Source organism: Phyllopteryx taeniolatus, chromosome 5, assembly GCF_024500385.1.
Source record: "Phyllopteryx taeniolatus isolate TA_2022b chromosome 5, UOR_Ptae_1.2, whole genome shotgun sequence".
NCBI lineage: Eukaryota > Metazoa > Chordata > Actinopteri > Syngnathiformes > Syngnathidae > Phyllopteryx > Phyllopteryx taeniolatus.
Genome location: NC_084506.1, coordinates 8,769,473 through 8,791,327, shown reverse-complemented (window position 1 = coordinate 8,791,327; position 21,855 = coordinate 8,769,473). Strand labels below are relative to the sequence as shown.

At 41.2% G+C, this 21,855-nt stretch overlaps 2 protein-coding genes and 1 long non-coding RNA gene across 9 annotated transcripts in view; 2 read left to right on the top strand and 1 right to left on the bottom strand.

Moving 5' to 3' along the window:
* Positions 1-9,964, top strand: part of slc41a2a (solute carrier family 41 member 2a) — a 22,343-nt gene extending 12,379 nt beyond the window's left edge. For 5 of the 7 annotated variants that reach the window (XM_061772443.1, XM_061772449.1, XM_061772447.1 and 2 more), the window contains 6 exons: positions 1,424-1,571; positions 2,321-2,400; positions 4,277-4,408; positions 4,518-4,666; positions 8,112-8,235; positions 8,332-9,964. In XM_061772443.1, coding sequence (XP_061628427.1) covers positions 1,424-1,571; positions 2,321-2,400; positions 4,277-4,408; positions 4,518-4,666; positions 8,112-8,235; positions 8,332-8,480 — 782 coding nt within the window. In that variant the 3' untranslated portion in view covers positions 8,481-9,964. Of the gene's footprint in view, positions 1-1,423; positions 1,572-2,320; positions 2,401-4,276; positions 4,409-4,517; positions 4,667-4,744; positions 6,063-8,111; positions 8,236-8,331 lie in introns of those variants that run through there. The other 2 variants (XM_061772445.1, XM_061772450.1) reach the window with 2 other exon arrangements.
* LOC133477591 (uncharacterized) lies at positions 1,452-16,585 on the bottom strand. Its single transcript, XR_009788415.1, has 3 exons — positions 15,649-16,585; positions 15,440-15,501; positions 1,452-1,531 (listed from the first exon to the last, which is right to left on the bottom strand). It is a non-coding gene; the product is annotated as an uncharacterized LOC133477591 (long non-coding RNA).
* Positions 11,764-21,855, top strand: si:ch211-106e7.2 (uncharacterized). Its single transcript, XM_061772437.1, has 4 exons — positions 11,764-11,936; positions 17,765-21,111; positions 21,312-21,362; positions 21,442-21,855. Exons 2-4 carry the CDS (start codon positions 17,811-17,813, stop codon positions 21,573-21,575), a joined length of 3,486 nt encoding a protein of 1,161 aa, XP_061628421.1. The 5' UTR covers positions 11,764-11,936; positions 17,765-17,810; the 3' UTR covers positions 21,576-21,855.

Sequence of the window (21,855 nt, the reverse complement as noted above, 5' to 3'; positions counted from 1 at the left end):
TATCAAACCTATTGTTCCAATTGAGAAAAATGTTGATGGATGGTGACCTTTGACCTCATTACCACACCCCACTGACCTATCCCATGACCAATCATTTATGAATGTGACATGATTATATTAGCCGTATAGGTCTATAGTGAAGCCATATCGGGTTTATGTTAGAGAGTGCATGGAATTTGCATTGCTCAATACAACTTGTTACTGTCCCTGACTTGTATAAGCATTTACTCTTAATGCGGGTGTAACTAAATACAGTACATGGATTACTGCGTTTACATTTAACATTAGCAAAATCAAGTGGAAACAAAAAAACAAACAAAAACAAAAAAATCACTCCTACAAGACATTTTTGTGTGTGTGTGTTGTATATAATACGTTAGTATATCCAATCACTTTTATCTTTACTTGAAACATAGTAATGTCCTGCTTTGATTTGAAGAGGGCCGCAATTGTTGTTGGCCCAAAAACTTAAAACAAAGCACACTGAGGAAGAACATTAACACTATACTGGTAAATTTCAAGGAGTAAGAGTATACAATTTTTCTATTGAAAACCCAAATTCGTAAGAGTTTGGACAGACCAAGCTGACATGGAAGCTGACAGCAGGAATCAAAGTTGATATAAATATGAGCATTTGACAATTTGAGCATTTTTCTTATTTTGCTAATAGGAGAAATTATCATTGGCAGGGCGACTCACTTCTTGCAACGTAGCTAAAAATGACATATAGCAAACGGGTTCTTTGTAAACAAATTCTAAGATACGACTAACTGTTTACAACGTAGCTAAAAATGACATATAGCATACGGGTTCTTTGTAAACAAATTCCAACAGATATACTGCGCAGTGGGACTGATGATGACAAACTGCCATCATCTTCTCATGTTCCAGCTTAGAGTACCAGTATGTTATTTTTTTCTTTTCATCCTCTTTTTTGAAAATTCTTTTTGTGTGCCCTTACAGTATAAGTTGGCTTCATTTCCGAATCTTGACATGTCATTGCAGTGTGAAATTTGGGCGCTGTTTAACTGAACACAATGTTAATATATACAGTATGCTTGCAGGAAGCCATGACTTATTCTGTTGTATGAATGGCAACAGGTGGATACACAGGTTTACTGTATTCTCAGAGCATTTATTTGTTCTGCCTGTTACTATACGTTTCCCACATAAATAAATGAACAAACATTTTTTTGGGGCAAATGATGTGAAATTGGATAGGTTTTCTGTGGCACACCTGATGATCTCTCACATCATACAGCATCCTGGTAGGGAATCACTGCCCAAGGCAATTGCCTGGGCTGCCTGTCCGGGTGCAGTGTTCAGTTTTAAACAAGGTCTGGTTTCTACTTTTCTTGATGCTAGCTAGGTCTACAACGCGACAGTGGAGTAAATCCTAAATGACAACACTTTCTCTTGACAGACTTGTATTTGTATGTGTTGTACCTCTTGGATCTGGTTTTGTTGTGCCTGATACCTCTGTGGATTGCGATCTCCTCCAAACACGCCGATTGTCGGATCCTCCTCCGTACTGGGTGGGAACCAATCATAACAGCAATGGTCATCAGCAGGTATTTGCTTTTGATTTGATTCAATTTGCATGACTCAGGTATTGAACTATTATTGTACTGCTATCAAATTGTACAGTAGGCTCGTTCTTAATATATAAGGCCTTGACCTGCATATCTCTCAGAGAGAGCGAGACAGAGAGAGAGAGAGAGAGAGAGAGAGAGAGAGAGAGAGAAGTGAAACATATATTGTACATACTTTACAGTAATATAATGATTCATGAGACAGAGAAAAATGTTTCACATTTCTTTTTTAATAATTATGATGATAATAGCTTACAGCTAACAGAATCAGCAAATGCGATGCTGGGAGATTGATGGCATTTTTATTTATTTCAATGGGGGAAGATGATTTGAATGTGCGGGTTTTGAGTTACGAGCGTAGTCGCGGAGCATATTAAACTCGCATCTTAGGTTTATTTACATTTCCGACTTCTGTACCTCTAGCCTGAGGGTGGAAGTGTGACTAGTCCGTGCTGAGGGTGATTGAGGTCCTTGATGATGGAGGCAGCCATCATGTGGGCTCTGATTCTGATTCTCATAGGCTAGTGAAAACAATCAAAAATGATTATTACTGTAGCAATTCGGTAGGATTTTACCCTAGATAAACTTGCATTTTTCACTTTTTGAATTTGACTTCCGAAATATATGACATTCTATGAAATTGATTGAGATACACATATATTTTAGAAGTATTGACTATCTGTTATCTGAACCCTGGTTTTCTGGTTTACATGTTTTTTTTTTTCCAGTATGGGTGGACTTATTCTTCACCAGACTGTGTCAGACCCAAACTTGGCCGGAATCATACTTTATGCCCCAGTTATCAATGGTGAGTTGTCTTCTCTTGTTTGTTTTCTTTTCAAGGTAAATTAAAGTATTTGGCGTGCAGGCTTGGGGAGTAACGGAATATATGTAACGACGTTACGTAATCAGGATGTAACAAAAGTAATATGCATTCCATTAGTTACAGAAAAAAAAACCACAATCAGATTACAGGTGCATTTATTCAAAATGTGGATTATTTTGTAGGATTACATTTTTAATGCGAGGAGAAAAAAAAGACCTAAACAAATAAGTGTGACTGCTGATGTGTACAGTTGTGTATTGATCGATTGCTAAAACACAAAACCCTATTCTCTCAACCATTTGTATTTTTTTGAAATGGGTTTTAATGAGAAAATAAAGGGGAAAAAAATATGACAAAAGTCCGTTTCATGTTTCTTCTGGTCAATCTGTGGAAATCTTAAAAAAAAAAAAAAACTAAACTGATGCTATTGTATGTCTCATTGTTCAAGTAATATAAGCTACATGGATACCAAATTTTCTTACAATGTCAGTCTACTGGTACTTCACAAGTCAGTCATTAGCGTTGGGTAACTTATTTTGAAAAAATAACATCTGCTTTGATTAGAAAGACTAGCATTCAACACAGTTGAAAGAAGCTGGCCACATACTAGCTGGTGTGAGTGGGGTACAAATGGCTCACCTTCCTTCATCTCTGCTCTTGTAAACACACTTCCTCTCCCAAAAAAAACAGATGCTTCAACTTTTATAGTCCTTTGCAATCTTCCCACTACAATGGAATGGTCACTGAGCAGTAAAACAGTTCATATAGCCTAACTTGTGTCGTTGAACTTTTGATGGACATGTAACTATCCGTAACTACAGTACATTCATTACTGTATATTTAGCATGAAGAAAAATCGAAAAGTAAAAATCCTTGATGACCGCCGTTATTGTGGCAAAGAGGATTCGTAGACACACTGAGAGGCAATCTAAACAATTTTGAAATGCCAGAAACAAAAATGATGGCGACTTAAAGCTCTATTTTCGTAGAGAGCGCATCTGCCAGCGGATCCTGATTTTCGTACAACCCCAACGTTCGCTGCATGTGCTTGCCTATTTGCCAGACCGGTCTGCGCCAAGCTGGGTGTTTTGGCGCAGCGAGGGAGTATTCTTGGCGATGCGCTTGGCAGAGTGACAATTTGGTGCCTGAAAGTCGATCTAAACTTAAGTTTGCTCAGAGCTTGTCTTAGTTCTGAGGCAACATAGACCACTGGTGTAACGCAATTTTGGTGAATTTGATCGGGACGCAGGCTACTCCCAAGCAGTTTTCAGATGCGCTGTCCGAAGTTTTAAACCCAATGTTACTTAGGGTAAAAGGATACGTCCAATTGCGACGCACTTGGAATGACTTAATTCAAGCACAACATGGCTTTTATGTGGTTTCTGACTTCCCCAAAATTGTTGGGAGTTATGGATTACTTTTCTCTAACACGGTATTAGGTTTGTAAGCCTCTTCCACACGATCCCATTACTTCAAACTTAATTTAATGCTTGTGGTGCTCCCACAAACTCAATGGGAAAATCCATCAGAGCTAACTAGAGTGCAAAACCCTCATTTAAATAAGGCGGTCTCCACCACTTTTACACCTTTTTCCATTTCTACTACCAGTCTTAGTAGATTACACGCAACATTCCCACCAATCACACGCAATTCAACTATTTGGGACCTGACTAAATCAGGCCCTTAATGAATATGATGAACTACATTAGAGCAGATACATTGTGTTCATTATTCAGACTTGGTCATTTCATTTGTCATCAAAGATTCAATCCCCTCTTCCAACAAGGCAGCCTCCCTTTATTTGATGACATAAAGCTTCTACTGGTGACCCCCATTTGTCTGGCCTTATTGTCACCAGGCATCGGAGGAAACCTTGTCTCCATACAAGCGAGCCGCATTTCCACAAATTTGCATTTGAATTTCTCATCTGGGGAGGTTCCCGAAGATCGTAGGAGATGCCACCAACCCTGTGGCGCCTTCTTTGGTTCAGGTGAAGTGTCAAAGGGTTCAAAAATGTATAAAAGGGTGGCAGGGGAATGTCATGAGATAGGCATATCTGTATGATGAACACATTGTGAAGTTCCTCTTTGATTTCGCAGGACCAAATCACAAATCTGCGAAGGTCCTGCTTCTTCTGGTCATCCCGGGCCAGCTGATTTTCTTATACGTTATTCACCTGATAAAAGGGGCGCACACGATGCCCAGTGCTCTTTTCACTGTCGCGTTCTTGACCGCTTCCTTGATTCAGGTGAGTCAGACGTGTGCTCCTGTTCTGTTTTGCACACGTCCCCTTTTTATGCATTTCTTCAATGTTTCTGCCTCACAGGTCTTTACCTTGCTGTTTATAGCTGACTGTATGGTCCACTGTTTGTGGCGGAGGGGTAAAGACCCTGACAGTTACTCTATACCCTATCTCACAGCTCTTGGTGATCTTTTGGGGACTGCTCTTCTCTCCCTTGCCTTCTTGTTGCTTTGGTGCAGTGGAGAGACTGCCGGAGTATAAATTCAAGAGGAATGTGATACAACCCAAATGTGTCTGTGTGTGTGTGTGTTTAGATGTGAGAGGACAAAATAAAGTTATGTGTTGTATAGTTTGTCAGATTCTGACAGCATAGTGTTGGGACAGACAGACGGATACGCGCAGACACACACACACACACACGTTAATATCAGACAAATATATCCCAAATAAACATGAAATGCTGTTTTCAAATGAGGATTTTATTTATGAAGGGGAACAAAATATTCAAAGCTACCTGCCCCTGTGTGAATAAGTAACGGTCCACATTGTTGAATCATGAATTAACTGCTGCTAATATTTTTGGGTTCATTTTTACTGACCACACCCGAGCCTGATTTCGACCCAGACCTGTTAAATCAAGAAATCCCTTAAATAGAAGCTGTCTGACCAATTGAAGACAGCCAAAAGATCCCAAAAAGCTGCAACAAAACGCCATGATCCAAAGAAACTGAAGAACAGATGAGAAATAAAGTAAATGACATCTACTGTATCAGTCTGGCAAAGGTTACACATAGATTCATTCATTATATCGACGTATCGATTTACATTCCTATGATCCGAATGGATTGATCTGTGCTTGGCAAGTTAGGCTTCTGAACGAAAATATATCGATATGTTTTGATGGGATGTGGTTTTGCCGCTTGGTTGTGAATGGCTGGGAAGTGATGTGGTCGCGCCAGTGGCTTGGTTTGTGCTTGAACAGTGGTGCTTTGTTGCAGTGAAGTGAAGATAGGGTGTGGGCGTGTGCCGCTTGGAAGTTGCCGGTAGGGTGCATGTGGAGGTCACAGGAAACATCTGTCGGAGATAACCGTTGCTACAAAGCGTTGGTGCAAACCAAATGCGAAAGTGAGAAGTGGTGAGACAGCGTCTGGCACCAACGGCTGACGTCGCGGCAATGGCCATCATTCTGCATAGCAACGATGACGTCCATGGACCCTGGACCAACCAGACAAGACAACTCCACACTTCCTTTTTGAAAAATTGTGTAAGGCTGGGTCCAGGAACAGATAGTTTTGTTCGGTCTACACCATCTCTGCTAAGGCTAAGGTAGGCGTAGCTGCTGACCGAGAGCTCTGAAGTATGTCTAGACTCCTCTGTCAGGAATAAATTGGTTGGCGTTTAACACATCGTTATAATCGTAGTTCTTTCACGAAAACGAACACGCCTGGAACCTCGAGAGTTAATAGGTGATTTTGAAAACACAGGTTCCTTTAACATGTATAATCCCAAAGTCATATTGAGTCACAAGGAGTGGTGCTTGAACATAAAGCTCATTGACTGAGTGAACAGCAGCCAACAGAATTATTTATATTTGAACGCTAAAGAGAAGGCCCCACTAAACCCAACACCGATTTAAATTAGGGTACCATCAAAACACACACACACACACACACACACACAACCACTATTGCACAAGGCGAAGCACAAACATAAACTAACATTCACGATAAAACACGTAATTAGCTGTAACTATATAGAAATGCAGCTAGGCATGCTGGGAAAGTCTTCAATTTCAAATGTCGCTGACAAATCAGTTGCATTATCGCCACCTACTCGAAATGTGAAATCTTTATGTAAGGTACTGTAAAGCAGGTTACCTAAATGAATAACAGTTTGTCATATTTAAACTATATATTGAAAACTTTTAATTGAGTCAGTTTCATTGGGTTTGCAATTCACATATTTATGCTGGTTTTTTACGGAATCTGGATATATCATTTAACTGAAATTAAGCACGTAGATGTAGATTCTTAAAAATAGACGATACCAACATGATGTCATGTTCGATGAACACTCAGGCTTGCTAAGTTACTGTATTTTAATGTGGTACAATATAGTGGTACTTGCAGAGCTAGGTTATGTTTTTTTAAGGTGGTAAATGGTGTAAAAAGGTTTAGAGCCACTGGTATAATAATATAACGGTGGATTCCAGGAATTATTTATCAGACACAATGCATTGATGCTATATACAGTAAACCAATAGCAACTGTTACGGAAGATTTTGCAACAACACCTTGGTCTAGAAAACTATTGGGAAATTGAAGGTAATATAGAATACTTTATAATATTCTAATATGTAATTCTATATGTAATATAATATAGAGTTTCATGGTGTAACTGGTTTGGAAGGTAAGCAAGGATGTTTATTGCAGTATAATCAGATAAGGGGGTAGGAGTTTATTGCAGGAAAGCCCCCCCACCAGGGTGTATGTGGAGACCATAAAGAACAGATGTCAAGGAAGAAAAGGACTGCGGGGAGCCACTATAAACTTTAGATGCAAGAATGTGGGACGGCGTCTGGAGCCGGCGGCAAATGGTCATCATTCTGCAGAGCAACGATGACGTCAGATGGGACCGTGGACCAATCAGACGACAGCGATTCCATACTTCCACTTTGAAACATTGTATAAGTCTGGGGTAGAATCAGATAGTTTTTTTGTTCGACTACTCTATCTGCTAAGGATAAGATAGGGATCGTTACGAACCCAGAGCTCTGCAAAATGTAGAGACTCCTCTGTCAGGAATAAATTGGTTGTTTTTTTAATACATTGTTATGAACGTAGTTCTTTCACGAAAACGAGCACGCTGGGAACCACGAGAGTCATAGGAGATTTTAAACACAGGTTCCTTCAGAAATTTACCGTGCAGGTTATGATTTTGTTTAATTGTTTTGATGAGTGAGAATAATAATAGGGTTTTGTCTTTTCGCAATTGGGAAATACTGTATTACGCAACTTAATCAAACACCTACGACACACATCATTGATGGTAAAGTAATGTTCTTTTATTTTTGTTAGCAGTTAAAAAAATACACTTGTATGGTTGTTGCAAAATGTTGACATGTTTTTATTATTGTTTTTTCCATTACCACTATTTGTTATGGGGAGAAAATGTTCATAAATGCAAACACCCTGAAGGATAACCAGCTTCCCAAATTCATTTTGTTTGGCTTTAGGGTCACTATTTACATTTGAATTTGTTTTATTGTGATTTCTCCAATTCTATTGTTAGTAACACATAATCATAAATTCAAATTAGAACGATTTTACCTCTTTACCAAAAAATAAAGTGATGGCAAGTAAATATAGTACAGCTAACCTCATAACCAAATGAGACTGATGTCAAAATATGACTTGGTGCGACTAACAAACTTAATTTTCTTATCACATAGGGCACTTCAGCAAATCACCAGATCAACAAATATTTTGCATGGTCAGGCTCTCACATGAGGCGTTTTGGAGACAAAGTTAGAGAGAGCAGACTTGGATGGTTTGCACACGACCAGAGGAGACAGAGTGAGTATATTGGTAGAAGGGTGATGAGGATATGGATGGATGCATTCATTGTCCATATAATCATGATTTATATTTATATTGGTACTACTACCTCAGGCGGCATGGTGGCCAACTGGTTAGCACATTTACGTCACAGTTCTGAGGACCGAGATATGCAGAACACCCGGATCGACGTAATGGTGATGATCATAATGGCGGCTTGCCTGTCAGGAACACCCAACTGGATGCCCAAGACAGGCAGATGAAAATGAGTAGGGGACACACTGCAAATGTCACGAGGCCATACTATGAAATGATCCTGCTCTATCTTAAAATGTTCATAGTGTAAATAGTGTCAAGTGGGCTGCCAAGCCACATGAAGCGATGAAACAAAAGGTGGTAATTGGCTTATGTAGCTGGGTTCATGATTGAGCTTAGCCCCAGTTTCAATTCCTGGTTCAACCACCGGAGGTCGCCAAACCAAATTTAGATCATGAGTATGAGTCGCCAGGTCAAGCATAAGTCTTCTTAAATATCTTAATACTATTAAACCCCCTATCATAGTAAACAAACACATACTGAAGTCAACCGCTTATGACCATTTGTTTGATTTTATATCCTTGAGATAATTTTCATGTTCTCTTTGATGTTATAACTCAGATGTTCTTTTGGAAATCATTGACAAAAAGTACATCAAGCCTAGTAAGGCTGTTATACATTATTCTTACTTTTGTATGACTATGCTTTGGAACAGCTTTTATGCAAAAACTGTAACCTGTGTAAGAGTGTCTCTCTCAGGCAACGCAGCACAAGATGTACTACAAAGAGAGAACGAACCTGTTGAATGCATGAGAGAATTGTATTCACATGAATGTATATACAATTATTTGACATTTAACATATACACATGTATTGACATTAACATGGTGTAATGAAACGTATTGGTTGAGTTCAAGACATATGAAATGTGCTTGTAGTTGAATGTATTTACTGAGAACCTATTTGGGTGAGCAAATAAGAGGTCAAGGCAGAACAAAACAACGCTGAGAAGTGAAAGTGAAAGGTACTTTCACACTCAGGTCGTATCAGGACAGTGTAAACAAAGGATTATTTTTAGAAAAGGGATTTTCTGAAAACCAAGGTACTTTTCACTCAGGTCAAATCAGGACACGCTGAGAAGTGGAAGTGAAAGGTACTTTCACACTCGGGTCGTATCAGGACAGCGTAAACAAAGGATTATTTTTAGAAAAGGGAGTTTCTGAAAACCAAGTTTATAAAAGCCTCACACGCTGATAAACGGGGCTCCTTATTCTCTCGAGGATGGGGAGACACACGCTTTTTCTCTCGCAATTACAAGGACATGCTGGCAGGAGGAATTCATCAGGCTACTTGGAATAGCACTTCATTTTTTAATCTCCCTCTTTAATTGGGTAAGACTAAAAGAATATTATAATAAGGTAACTAATAGAACCGCCATTGACATTGCGTGGATAGGGAAGAGAGCTAGTCAGCTGTCCAGGGATTCTTATATTCCAAATTATCTTATTATTAATTGGCATTACGGCTCCGTAGGACTTGATCACTCCTTAAAGCTCACTCAAAAGGTAATACTTGTTTTATGATTTATTACTTTTAAACTACTTCTACTTCTTTTCATTTGTGTTATTCTTATTATTGTTTATTTTATATTACAAACCCTTACTGTCATATTATCATTTTAACCTTAAGTAATCACTGAAATAAATACCTTGCTTAAATTCTTTTCTATCTTTGTCATTCTTAAAATGAGAAGTTGTCTCATTTTTATCACTCAACCTCTTATAAGTGATTGAACGTCGACGAAACCAATAACACCGGGTTGTATCACTATCCCAAAAAAAGTAACTCATCTATATCACTTCGGCTTAATACAAAAACAAATCCGTACGGTCCTAACAAGGATTGTTAAATTTACTAGGTCTATAACAAGTGCAAAACGATTTATAGGGATTAAGCTGCTGTAAAAATGGAGCACTCACATTATTACCCTTTCACTCGGTGCGGTTACTCATCCAGGGGTGATAAGTGAGGGCAGATCGGATTCCATCCATCCATTTTCAACACCGCTTATCCTGGTTAGGGTCGCGGGGCGCTGGAGCCTATCCCAGCTGACTTCGGGCGAAAGGCAGACTACACCCTGAACTGGTCGCCAGTCAGTCGCAGGGCACATATAGACACAGACAACCATTCGTACCCACATTCACACCGTCACTGAGTGGGAACTGAACCCACGCTGCCTGCACCAAAGTCAGGCGAGTGTACCACTACACCATCAGTGACTCGCAGATCGGATTGGCTCCGTAAAACTAAAGGCAGTTAGCACACCGAGACGAATTCATCTCGACACCGGCTTAACAGCTCCTCGTCCCCTTGCGCGTACGCTGTTGGTGGCGGTAAGGGAAAAGGGGGGCGCTTGACCCTTTAAACGGAGAGTCGGTCAGGACGTTTCTCCCGATTAGTCCTGCGGATAAGCGAAATCTGACAATAGGTACAGTATCAATAATGCACTGCTGTCATCACTTTTATTCCCGTCAATAAATGTTTTACTGAATTGTTTATTTTTCTTATTATTTATTGCAATGACTCCAAGTCGAAATATAATACGGTTACATAAAATATTCCCCCCCCCAAAAAAAACAACAAAGATGCAATTTGGGCAAAAAAAACTTTATCCCGGTAACAAGGTAGTGAACATTGCAAAAGTGTAAACATAAAATGCAAACTACAGTATAAGAAGAGTGTCATCAATTTTGGGGGAGAGCCAAGCCCAGTCTCAGAACCGCCACTGCTCCAAGTCTGCCTTTATCATCCAAAAGCTCCAAAATAGAGTTGGCAATGTGCCGCAATATATTTTTGTTTTGTTTTTATAATTGTCTTCATAATGTTTACGCGATCGGAAAAGTTCTCCTCGTCGCTTTTCACTTTGCCCTACGCTTTGCTTAAGCGGTGTCGCGTGCTTGTGTGGCTGCCGTTCCCACGGGCTAATAGTATAGAAGCCTCACACAAAGGGGCACATGAAACAATAATGACAAAGGCACGCATCAATTATCGACAGCAGTGCTTTTTGTTCGCTGAAACTTGAACCGTTTCCTTTTACTTCGGGAGCATGCCGTGGCATTGACTGGCAGGTAGTGTTTACAAAAATGTAACCCTAACACCATGGCGACTGTGGGCCCCGTATGTACTTGCAGTGGCAGAATTTTTTTGCTGGAAGTGCCCCCCGTCCATGGCATTAACCCCACAGTCTTTACCCCTGGCCTCTACCTCTACCTCATTTCCGTTTCCAGAGAATGACCTCTTGATTTGCCGTGCCCACATTGTTTGCAGTATTCAACGAGTTAGGATGAATTTACTGGAGCCAAACAACCTTACCTCAATGCAAGTGAATGGAGGAAATGACTGTGGAGTCCTGGTTAAAGATGGCGGCTAAATCTGCCGAGGTTGTCTCTAGTGGTGAGTTATATCTATGTGTTGAGACGAAATGTGACGTCACACGCATGCGCAAGAAAAACGGAAGCGAAAGCGAAGCAGTCCTGCAGGCAAGGAGGCGAAGAAGGGAACAGCGGGGCCGTTGGCGGCACGTTTTAAAGGTGCATGGATGGATTTTCGCTTCAAAAAAACAACGGCTGCGATTCCTTTACTCGGTGCTCTTTACCTTAAGTTGACCGAGCTCTGTGGAAACGGTAAGCAAATGTTACTTTTAAAGAAAGTTAGGCACGTTTAGGTGGAGTAATGTGGATATTCACCCGCTGGTTTTTTTTCTTTTTTTTTTTTTTTTTTACACGGACACAGAGACAGTGGCATAAAAGTGACCACAATGTCAAAGCAATGCTGAGGCATTCAAATGAAATGGTGAAAACAATTAGCATATGTTGTCACCACGAACAAACGAGACAAGCGTGATTTCGCCTGTTTTTTTTATTTTTATTTTATTACTTGTTTTACACTACAGCAACGGAAACGCCCGTGCATTTGATTGCTTTCACAAAGGAATTGAAGGAAATCCATGGAGATTGCGGACTGTAGCGCCATATCAGGGTTGGCACTGGGTCATCAGGGGCCGACGTTAAGCCTTGTGGGGGCCCCTGTCAGAACTTGTACTGGCCCCGTATATTCATGATATAATACGTTCAGTTTTAGTGATTATTTCGTCTTTAGCGTTTTTATGCGGTATTATTTAAGCCCCTTTTAGGAATTATTCGTACAATTCCATTCATGGCGTTAACTGTATTAACCTCACTCAAATCAAGCCATTGCAATTGCACAAATTAATAGTAATGCGTAAAAGAATAAATCAATTACAAAATTATTATATCTACTTAGCATTGAAATTCCAACAATGCTTTATCTTGTGTCTTGATGATGTGCACTTTGTGTATAATTAGTGGCGCTCCGATCAGCGTTTTATGCTGCCGATTCCGGTACCGATAATCCTTGAGTGAGATCTGCCGATATAGATTAGCTGTAAATTTTTCAATTGATTTATGGTGAGTGCTATTGGCTATATGATCTGACATGTTTGTTTGGGCTTGCTTAGCAGGTCTTGCGTGCCTGCGCAATGTGAAGGGGGAGAGGACGCTAGGGCTGTCCGATTATGGAAAAATAATAATAATGATCATTTTGTTTGATATTGAAATCACGATTAATAAACATTATTATTCATATATTTAAAAATATGTATTTATTCAACTACCAAAACTCAACTTTAAGTATAACTTAAAAAAAATGGCGAGAAAATAAATACGTAACAAGTAAAATCATGATATATTAAAATAATAGAAATTGAAAAAAGAAAAATACATTCATGTAGTGCTGCTGCATGATAATGGCCAAAATAATAATCACAAATATTATGATCAATATTGTAATCCCAATTAGTAATCACGATTATTCCTCGTTAGGGACAAATCTTTATTTTTATTGCACTACTTTTCAACAAACAATATGTAACACTGTTCAGTGCAAAGTCAATCTTGAAACAAGAGTAAATGATGGCTAATAATAAAAAAGAAATGTAACCCCAAAAATTCTATTTTACCAAGGGTGAACTGAATAAATGTGCTATTTACAAAGTGTAATTATGAATTGCAACTTAATAGAAGCAGATCCAGTTAATGCATAAAACGCAATCACAATTGTCTGCAAGCAATGACTTTTCATTTGATGACCGAGCTTCTCACCCTATCTCTAAGGGAGAGCCCGGACACCCTGCGGAGGAAACTCATATCGGCCGCTTGTATCCGGGATTTCGTTCTCTCGGTCACGACCCACAGCTCGTGACCATAGGTGAGGGTAGGAACGTAGATCGACCGGTAAATCGAGACCTTCGCCTTTCGGCTTAGCTCCTTCTTTACCACGCCGGATCGTGGACCAGAATTTCCTCGAAGCCGTCCGGAAGTCTTTTTCCATGGCCTCACCGAACTCGGACCACAAAGTCGATCATCGAACTGCAACCTAGGGTGTCCTGGTGCCAAGTGCATGTGTGGAGACCCTTATACTTGAACATGATGTTTGTGATGGACAATCCATGATGAGCACAGAAGTCCAATAACAGAACACCGCTCGGGTTCTGATCGGGGGGGGCCGTTCCTCCCAATCACGCCCTTCCAGGTCTCACTGTCATTGACTACGTGAGCATTGAAGTCCCCCCGCAGAATGATGGAGTCCCCAGCGGCAGCGCTCTCCAGCACCCCCTCCAAGGACTACAAAAAGGGTGGGTACTCTGAACTGCTGTTTGGTGCATAGGCACAAACAACAGTCAGGACCCGTCACCCCCACCCGAAAGCGGAGGGAGGCTACCCTCTCGTCCACTGGGGTGAACCCTAACGTACAAGCGCCGAGCCGGGAGAAAATAAGTATACCCAGACCTGCTCGGCGCCTCTCACCGTGGGCCACTCCAGAGTGGAAGAGAGTCCAACCCCTCTCGAGAGGACTGGTACCAAAGCCCAAGCTGTTTGTAGAGGAGAGTCCGACTATATGTAGTCGGAACTTCTCGACCTCACACACCAGGTCGGGCTCCTTCGCTGCCAGAGAGGTGACATTCCACGTCCCTAGAGCCAGCTTCTGTAGCCGGGGATCGGATCGCCAAGGTCCCTGTCGGCATTTCCTGCCGACAGGCTGCTTAATATAGAGGACAGGTGGACGTGACTGAGGACAGCATGCGGAGGTTAAAGGGGGAAGGGTGCGTGTGAAGGAGGACGCTAAAGGCACGCCCCCAGTAGGTATATTGTATTTGCGTTGTGAAAAACAACATCGGTTTGGCTCAGGACGCCGAAAATGGCACCTACGAAGAGACACGCTTACAAAGCACAGTTTAAACTGCAAGCTATCAGTTACGCGAAGGAACATGGGAATCGAGCAGCCGCGAGAGAATTCAAGATCAACAAATACATGGTTCGCAAGTGGAGGAAGCAGGAAAACGAGCTTCGCCAAGTCAAGAAGACGAAGTTGAGTTTCCGCGTAAACACGGCGAGGTGGCCCGAGTTGGAAGACCAACTCGGGCAATGGATTAATGAGAAAAGAACAGCCGGGAGAACCGTCCCTCCAGTCACCATTCGACTGAGTGCAATAACTTGGACCTTGCCATCATTCTGGGAGGCTTGACGAAGGAACTCCAACCGCCGGACATCCGTGTAAACAGGGCGTTCAAAGTGAAATTGCGAGCGCCGTCGGAGCGATGGATGACAGATGGCGAACACAGCTTTACTAAGACTAGGAGGCAGCGAGTTACGCCACAATTTGTGAATGGATTGTGGATGCTTGGGCTAAAGTGTCTGCTCGCACTGTTGTGCGAGCTTTCGTAAAAGCCGGCATGATTTCTGAGGAGCCGCACGGCAACGAGACTGACTCCAAGAGGGAACCTGGCGTGTTTGATGGAGAACTTGCCCAGCTGTTCATTTCGGATACAGAAGATGAGGACTTTGATGGATTTGTGGATGAGGATTGATCAAAAAATAACGTGAGTACATTGTTAAATACTTCAATAAAGTACAACCAAACTCAGTTTTGCTCCCGCTGCCTTTTTAAAAACATTGTTGTAGCATGCATGCATGCTACCGTATGTTTTATGCTAGCGTATGTTTTACCATGCCTGCGCCTTATGTATGTGTTAAATACAGAATTAGACCCTGTAACTGAGACTGCGCCTTTTAATACGGTGCGCCTTATGATCGTGAAAATACGGTACCTTTGTCGCAATCTTAAAAGACGTTCAACTCGCGGGTGTTGAATTACTGCAAGATGGACAATCTGGAAATGAAAAATTCAAATCAGCACTGGCGACAAATGTTACATTGTAACGTGAACTAGTGGGATTAAATGAGGTTTATGTAACAAGGATTGAAGGAGTTGTGTTTGCTCGCTAAATGTAGCCAACTCTCGCTGGAAACGAGTTACCTTCGTCTCCATTGTCATTCTGCGGAAGCTCGGGATGAAGCTCTGCTGCTTCCAGGCGATCCAGAGGGAGTTCACTCATCACGATTCCGGATATCATTTACTCAGTTCCTGGTCGGCAGACGATCAGCCGGCAAGCGACCGAGAGCATCTCGCCATACGGCCCCGGCATTTTGGGGCGATAGCTTTGCAACAAAGGCTCGGCGCGTCATCCTTTATTTCCCTGCATGATCTAAGGCGTCATTCCTGTCGACCACAGGAAAAATTTTCTTGCGTTGGCGCAATAAATTTGTACAACCAAAAGCTTTTTTTTCTAAGATTTAAAAAAAAAAAAAAAATGTCTTCTTTCTTTTCCGCCATTATGCTTAGCTTTTCTTATTGTATCCTCCATCCCGGCTCCTCCTTCTTCTTCCTCTGAGGGAGAGACGTTCACCTCAAGGCATTGTTGCCCTCCACAGGGTGCCATTCCTCATTGCAGTTATCCAGAGACTTGACGATCTCACATAAACTGCACAAGACCCTCCCTCATCCATCCCAGTTAAAAAAACGCCATTGACGTATTTAGGCGGCATTGGCAGGGAATAGCCTAATTTTGAATGACGTCTTTGGAAGGCATTGGCAGGGAATGAGTTAAGGGCCCTCGCACCCCTGGCCACGTTGGGGTACTGGCACATTGTGGATCAATTGAATAGAAATGCGTGCCACACTTTTCAGATTTGTATTTGCGTAAAAACATATATCATTTTAATTTCACTTCGCAGCGCAACACAACAGAGTGGTGAACAGCATGTTCCACAGCAACAGCATTAGACCATATGGAAATCTTTGAATAACTTTTCATCTTCAATATCGTTAGATGAGACACCCAAAGTTTGAAGTCGATCGGAAAAAAAATCTGTAGGAGGAGTTCATAAAAATATGACGGCTGTGAAAGGGGAAAAAATAGGTCAGAATTTAAAAGTAAATTAAAAAAATGGTTGACTTCCTGTTGGGTTTCGGATATGGCTCCAAGAGACTTTTTTTGTAGGTGCTCTGTTACATATGCCTCCCAATGTTGGTAGACCTAGGTGAAACGTACAGCTGGGGCTGCTTTGTTGGAAAAATTGTAGGGGGCGCTACTGAGCCATTTTTAAAAAAAATTGCACAATAAGCCTTTAAAATATTTCTCAATAGGGTCGCAGGCATTGCACAAAAAACCTGTAAAATAGTAGTGTTTGCCAGGCTTGAAGTGTGTACGTTTTATGAGTTTGCATGCATGTTTAGAAACAAAAAACTGTGGTTTTTGGGCGAACAGCGTGGCGAACAGCTTCTCGCCACGGCAACAGCGTTTGTCGGAAACTCTCAAACTTTGTATTGTGACATTATGAAGGCCGTAACTGTCTTCTAAGCATATATTAGGTCCATCGGATTAAACTGCTAGGTGGAGAACAAAGTATGAAATGTGATTTCCTTGTGGCAGTAGGTGGCGCTGTTAGTATGAATATTTTTTTTCCCATCGATGCCTTATCACATTCACTGCCATTGACGGCTTTAGAAGTCAAATATCCATGTTAACTGGGAGAGCTGGCAGTGAATGAGTTTTAAGTGGGGACTGTGATCAAGTGTGAAATTTTGAAAAGATATGACCATCTGGAGTGAAGTCACAACAGCTTGTGATGTAATGGCGAATGATAAAAATTCGCCACACCGCCACAGGCATGCCCTGTGCTGAAATGTCAACATTTTTTTTTTTTCTTACAAACCTTGAGCGACGTCTTGAGGCCTAACAGACCAAATTTCATTTGGAGCTGCTCAATATCATTGGCACAGTATGTTGAAATGTAAAGCAAGACATTTGTTGTAACCACTAGATGGCGCTATATGTATAACAAAATATCGTCAAACAGCTGTCTTCAGGGCCTGAGTCGTATGAAACGTGAACTTTGGGATTTTTTTGGGGGAGCATGTACAGGGGATATATTAGGCATTTTCTGTTTTGTGGTGAAGGAAATTTCATATGCATATTTCCCAGAATAAATTTTTTCTAGAACGCTTTGACATGAAGACTGCAACTTTGTTTACAATTTACACATCTTTGTTAACTTCTTAACACATTTTATATTGTGATTTCTTCTTGCAGGGCATTTTTTTTCTCATTAATTCACGACTAGAAGAAACTGGGGAAAATGTACCTGGCGTGGCTAAATCTCGACCCATCCTCACAACATCTGGCCCAACTTACCCATAACACAGTGGATCCAGGAGTGAAACCACAACAGAGTGCAACTTCTTACGAAAATGGCCCCTCGAATGGACCGACACCAAAATGGGAAAGCACACAAGTTTCTCATCAGACAGCTGGAGGGAAGCATGTTGGCTACCAGAGGACATTTGTTAATATTCAGAAGCCTTCTCGCAATGTGCAAGGAGGAGGACAGCCTTTCCATGGAGATGGATGTCAAAATACTGTTAATAATTCATCAATTAAAAGTGGGTCTGACCTTATGTTAAAAACGATGTGCTATCAGGACGAGAAGAGACGATTTACATTGCAATACAGACCAACACCACCTACATCCAATAGTAACATGTCTTCTCCTGCTCTTCAACATGGCAGGAATGAGGGCTTGCATCAAGCGTATAACAAAGTTTCATCGAGACCTAAATTAGTCACCTTTCCAACAGCGACCACACTTCAAGTGATACAGGAGGTTTCAAAGAGAGGAGCTCAATCCTCTTCTGCGCACAACACAGGCGTTGCAGTCAACAAAACTAAATACACATTGTATCCTTCTGCCCATACTGGAAATGTTTTCTTCAATCTCAAAAATGTTGTTGTAAGACCCCCATCTACTGGACAAAGTTTGCAGGTTTCCAGCTTGAATCAGCCAACAAAGCCATTTTCATCCACAGTATTTGATGGCAGTCAAACAAATTCCTCCCCAGCAGCAGAGATGAGGCATAATATAATTGGGACACCTCTGCTGGGATCCAGTTATCAACAAACTGCAACACGACAGAGCGAACGACTGGTTACCGCTGACTCAAAAGTTGCACGTTTGAAAAAATCACTTCCACTCCTATCGCACTTGATACTGGCCCCTGGATCAGTGACCGATAGCACACAGCCATTATCAACTAATAATCTAAATGACAACTCCAGTTCTGCAAGAGTTGTCGCTGTTGTGCAACCGTTGTCGCCACATTGCAATATGATTACCTGTGCAAGCAAAAGTCCCACAACACACAACTTTAATGTACCCACTGTGGACACACAGAACAAGATGACAAATGAGGATTGTAGGAATCCCCTCGAAAGAGAAATTCAGCTGTCCAACAAATCTCTGAGTATGCACGTGTCAGCTACCGGACATGCAGATGACACTCTATGTGAAGAACTGAGTATGCACACATCAGCTACCAAACAATCAGATGACATGCTAAGTAAAGGCCATTGTATTGGAGCGTGTGCGCCGCAGCCGGTCAACGTTGAAGCTCCAGAAAAAGACAAGTGGGCGAGTAACAAGGACGAGATGCCGCTAAATGCGAAGGCCAGTATTTTTCAACTGTCCGCTCTCCCGACAACAAAGTGGACCTTGAAAGAATTGGCTTTGTTGGGTGAAGGATTTGAGATGCACAATGCACCTAAAAATGATGATTTACGAAAACAACTATTGGTCATGTTTTGGGGTGGGAGTGTTAAAAATTTGGTTAGTATTCTTAAGACAAAGTCCTATTCGGTCTTGCTTAATTGTGCTCATTCATTTTGTGCCCATTATGGGAGAGAAGACACTGTTGTGCTGTCACAGGTGGACTCCTCGTTTGCTGATCAACTCCAGTACTTTCATGTTCTTAAAGATGGAGAGGTTTACACAGAACTGCCCTACACATCGTCATGGTTGAATAAAAATCAACAGCTAGATGATATCGACAAAGAATTCGGCCCGAATAATTCCAGAAATGTGAGTGACAACCAGCCAGGTCCAGTTAAAAGAGTCACCAACATCCCAACACAAACTCTTCCCAAGGTTCCCAGACTTGACATTGAAACAGTCGACAAAGAATGTCATGACTCTCTCTACTTATTCAAGATTGAAGTTTTGCCCCCAGAAGAAGCAAAAGCTATCTTTGAGCAAGGCCATGTGACGATGTCACAAACTAAACAAAGTATTAGTCAACCAGAGGAAGTCACTAATACTTTGGATGCAGTGGTAGATGAGCCAGTCCAAGAGCTACATGCTACAAGCGGCTCGAAAGTAGATGGTCCCATCCAACATTTCTGCTGCATTGCAAAGTGGAAAGAAAGCATGTTTGGTTCCAAAACGCTGTTACAGGATAAATGCCAGTGCAACGAAGAGCGACGCAAACTTACTAAGAAGCAAGAACAAATGAACTGTCGACAGTTTACAATGGAACCTGATCTTCAATCTCATTCACTGGACAAAGACATGGAATCGGAAAGTGAGGAGAAAATGACCAGCAGCCTTCCAACAATAAATTGGCTTGAAATATGCAACGAAATCAGTGGGACCTTTGAATTAAATGACGACGAAGAAACAAATGATCTGCTTGAGCAACAGCCAAAGGAGAGCCAGCCAACAATTGTAAGTGTTAACAAAGAAAATATCTCCAATTGTGAGAATATTACCAACCACATTCCTGACATTGAAGAGGGTTGTAACAAAGCTCAGCTGAAATCTGCAGAAAGTTGCCAGTCAACTGATAGCAGCAGCAGGAGTTCGGATTGTTGGACCGAAAATCAAATTGAGACTCCTATGTCACCCGTCGATGAACATGGTGAACGAGCTCCAATGGCATCAAAGTCACCATTGGATGCTGAAAAAATACAATGCGGTGCAAAGCCTGGAGATCAGACGGATGTCCGTAAACCTAAAGCACACGAGACTGATGAAAGGAAACGGAAGAGACGTAACAATGCTAACAGTGTTTTTCCTTACCTGAAGAAGTTGATGAACAAAAACCTGGATTCACATGAAGTCGAAGATGTTTCAAAAACTAAGATTGTTGTTGGTTCTGATAGGGAAACCTTGGCAGACAAGAGAACTGTCCAGCTGAAGCTGTTTGGCTCACAACCACAGGAAAAGCGTATTTTAATTCATCGTCACAATGAGTCAACAACACCGCCGAAAGTTGTTTATGCAAGGGTTGACAAGCAAAAACTGGATAAAGGTGGCTTAAACTCATTTGGTTCAGCTACAAAAAGGACTTTATCTCAAACTAAAATAAAGCTTGGAGCCAAAATGAAAGCAATTAGAGACAGACAAAAGAAATTTGCCTCCCAAAATTACAAGGCTGTTGTTGACCAACAAAGAAAGTCTTTCAAACATGACCGCAGAAAGAAGGAAACTGGAACCCAGGCAGTTTTGCCCATCCAGGAGAATATCTTGAAGTTCAGTGTTTTGCCCAACAGCTTCAGCTTTGAAGAGGAATCAGCGGGTGAGAGAGAGAGCACCGAAAATTCTTCAGGTAAGTCACTGTAATGATCTAATCTGAAGTTTCCTAACTGTCATTGAGCCAAGGCACCATTTCAAATAACGGCACCTGGCAGCCCCATCTCTCACTAGTATGCCAGGTCACCCAGTTTGGGAATCACTCATCTAATCTAGAGGAAGAAAAAAAAAAAAAAACTCTCATCCTCTATACTGAACAATTTTCATTTATTCTAGATGAACCTCTGTCAGAATCTGAAAAGAAAAGCCCTAATAAAAAGAGCAAAGGTAATGTATTTAAAGGTACACATTGTTGTATCGTGTCTTTTATTTTTGAATCTGCGACAACGTTTGTTTGAATTTGCAGTGGATGTGTGGAGTCATTTCCCTGTAAAGGAGTTGTCTTCTGTACACCATGTTCCCGGCTCCAAAAGCGCTGATGTCTTCGCAGAGTATCAGAAGAAATACACAGAGAAGTCACAGCCATCAGTTACTCAGTAGAGAGAGGCACATTTCAAGGATTCATGTGCGATTCTTTTTTTTGTTTCTGGTTTTCCATCACTATTTAACACTACACTGTACAAGATGTCTTAAGTTTCATGCACGTTACCTCTAGGCATGCTCCCTAATGCCTTATGTAAACATTTGTATATAGTATATATTTTATATTTTGCCATGTTAATATTTTTGTTTAAATTTCTCCTGTATTTTACCTGAATTAAATGTGATAGTTTCAACGTTTAATGCAGTAAAAACAATCAGTTAAAGGCTTGCACAATGA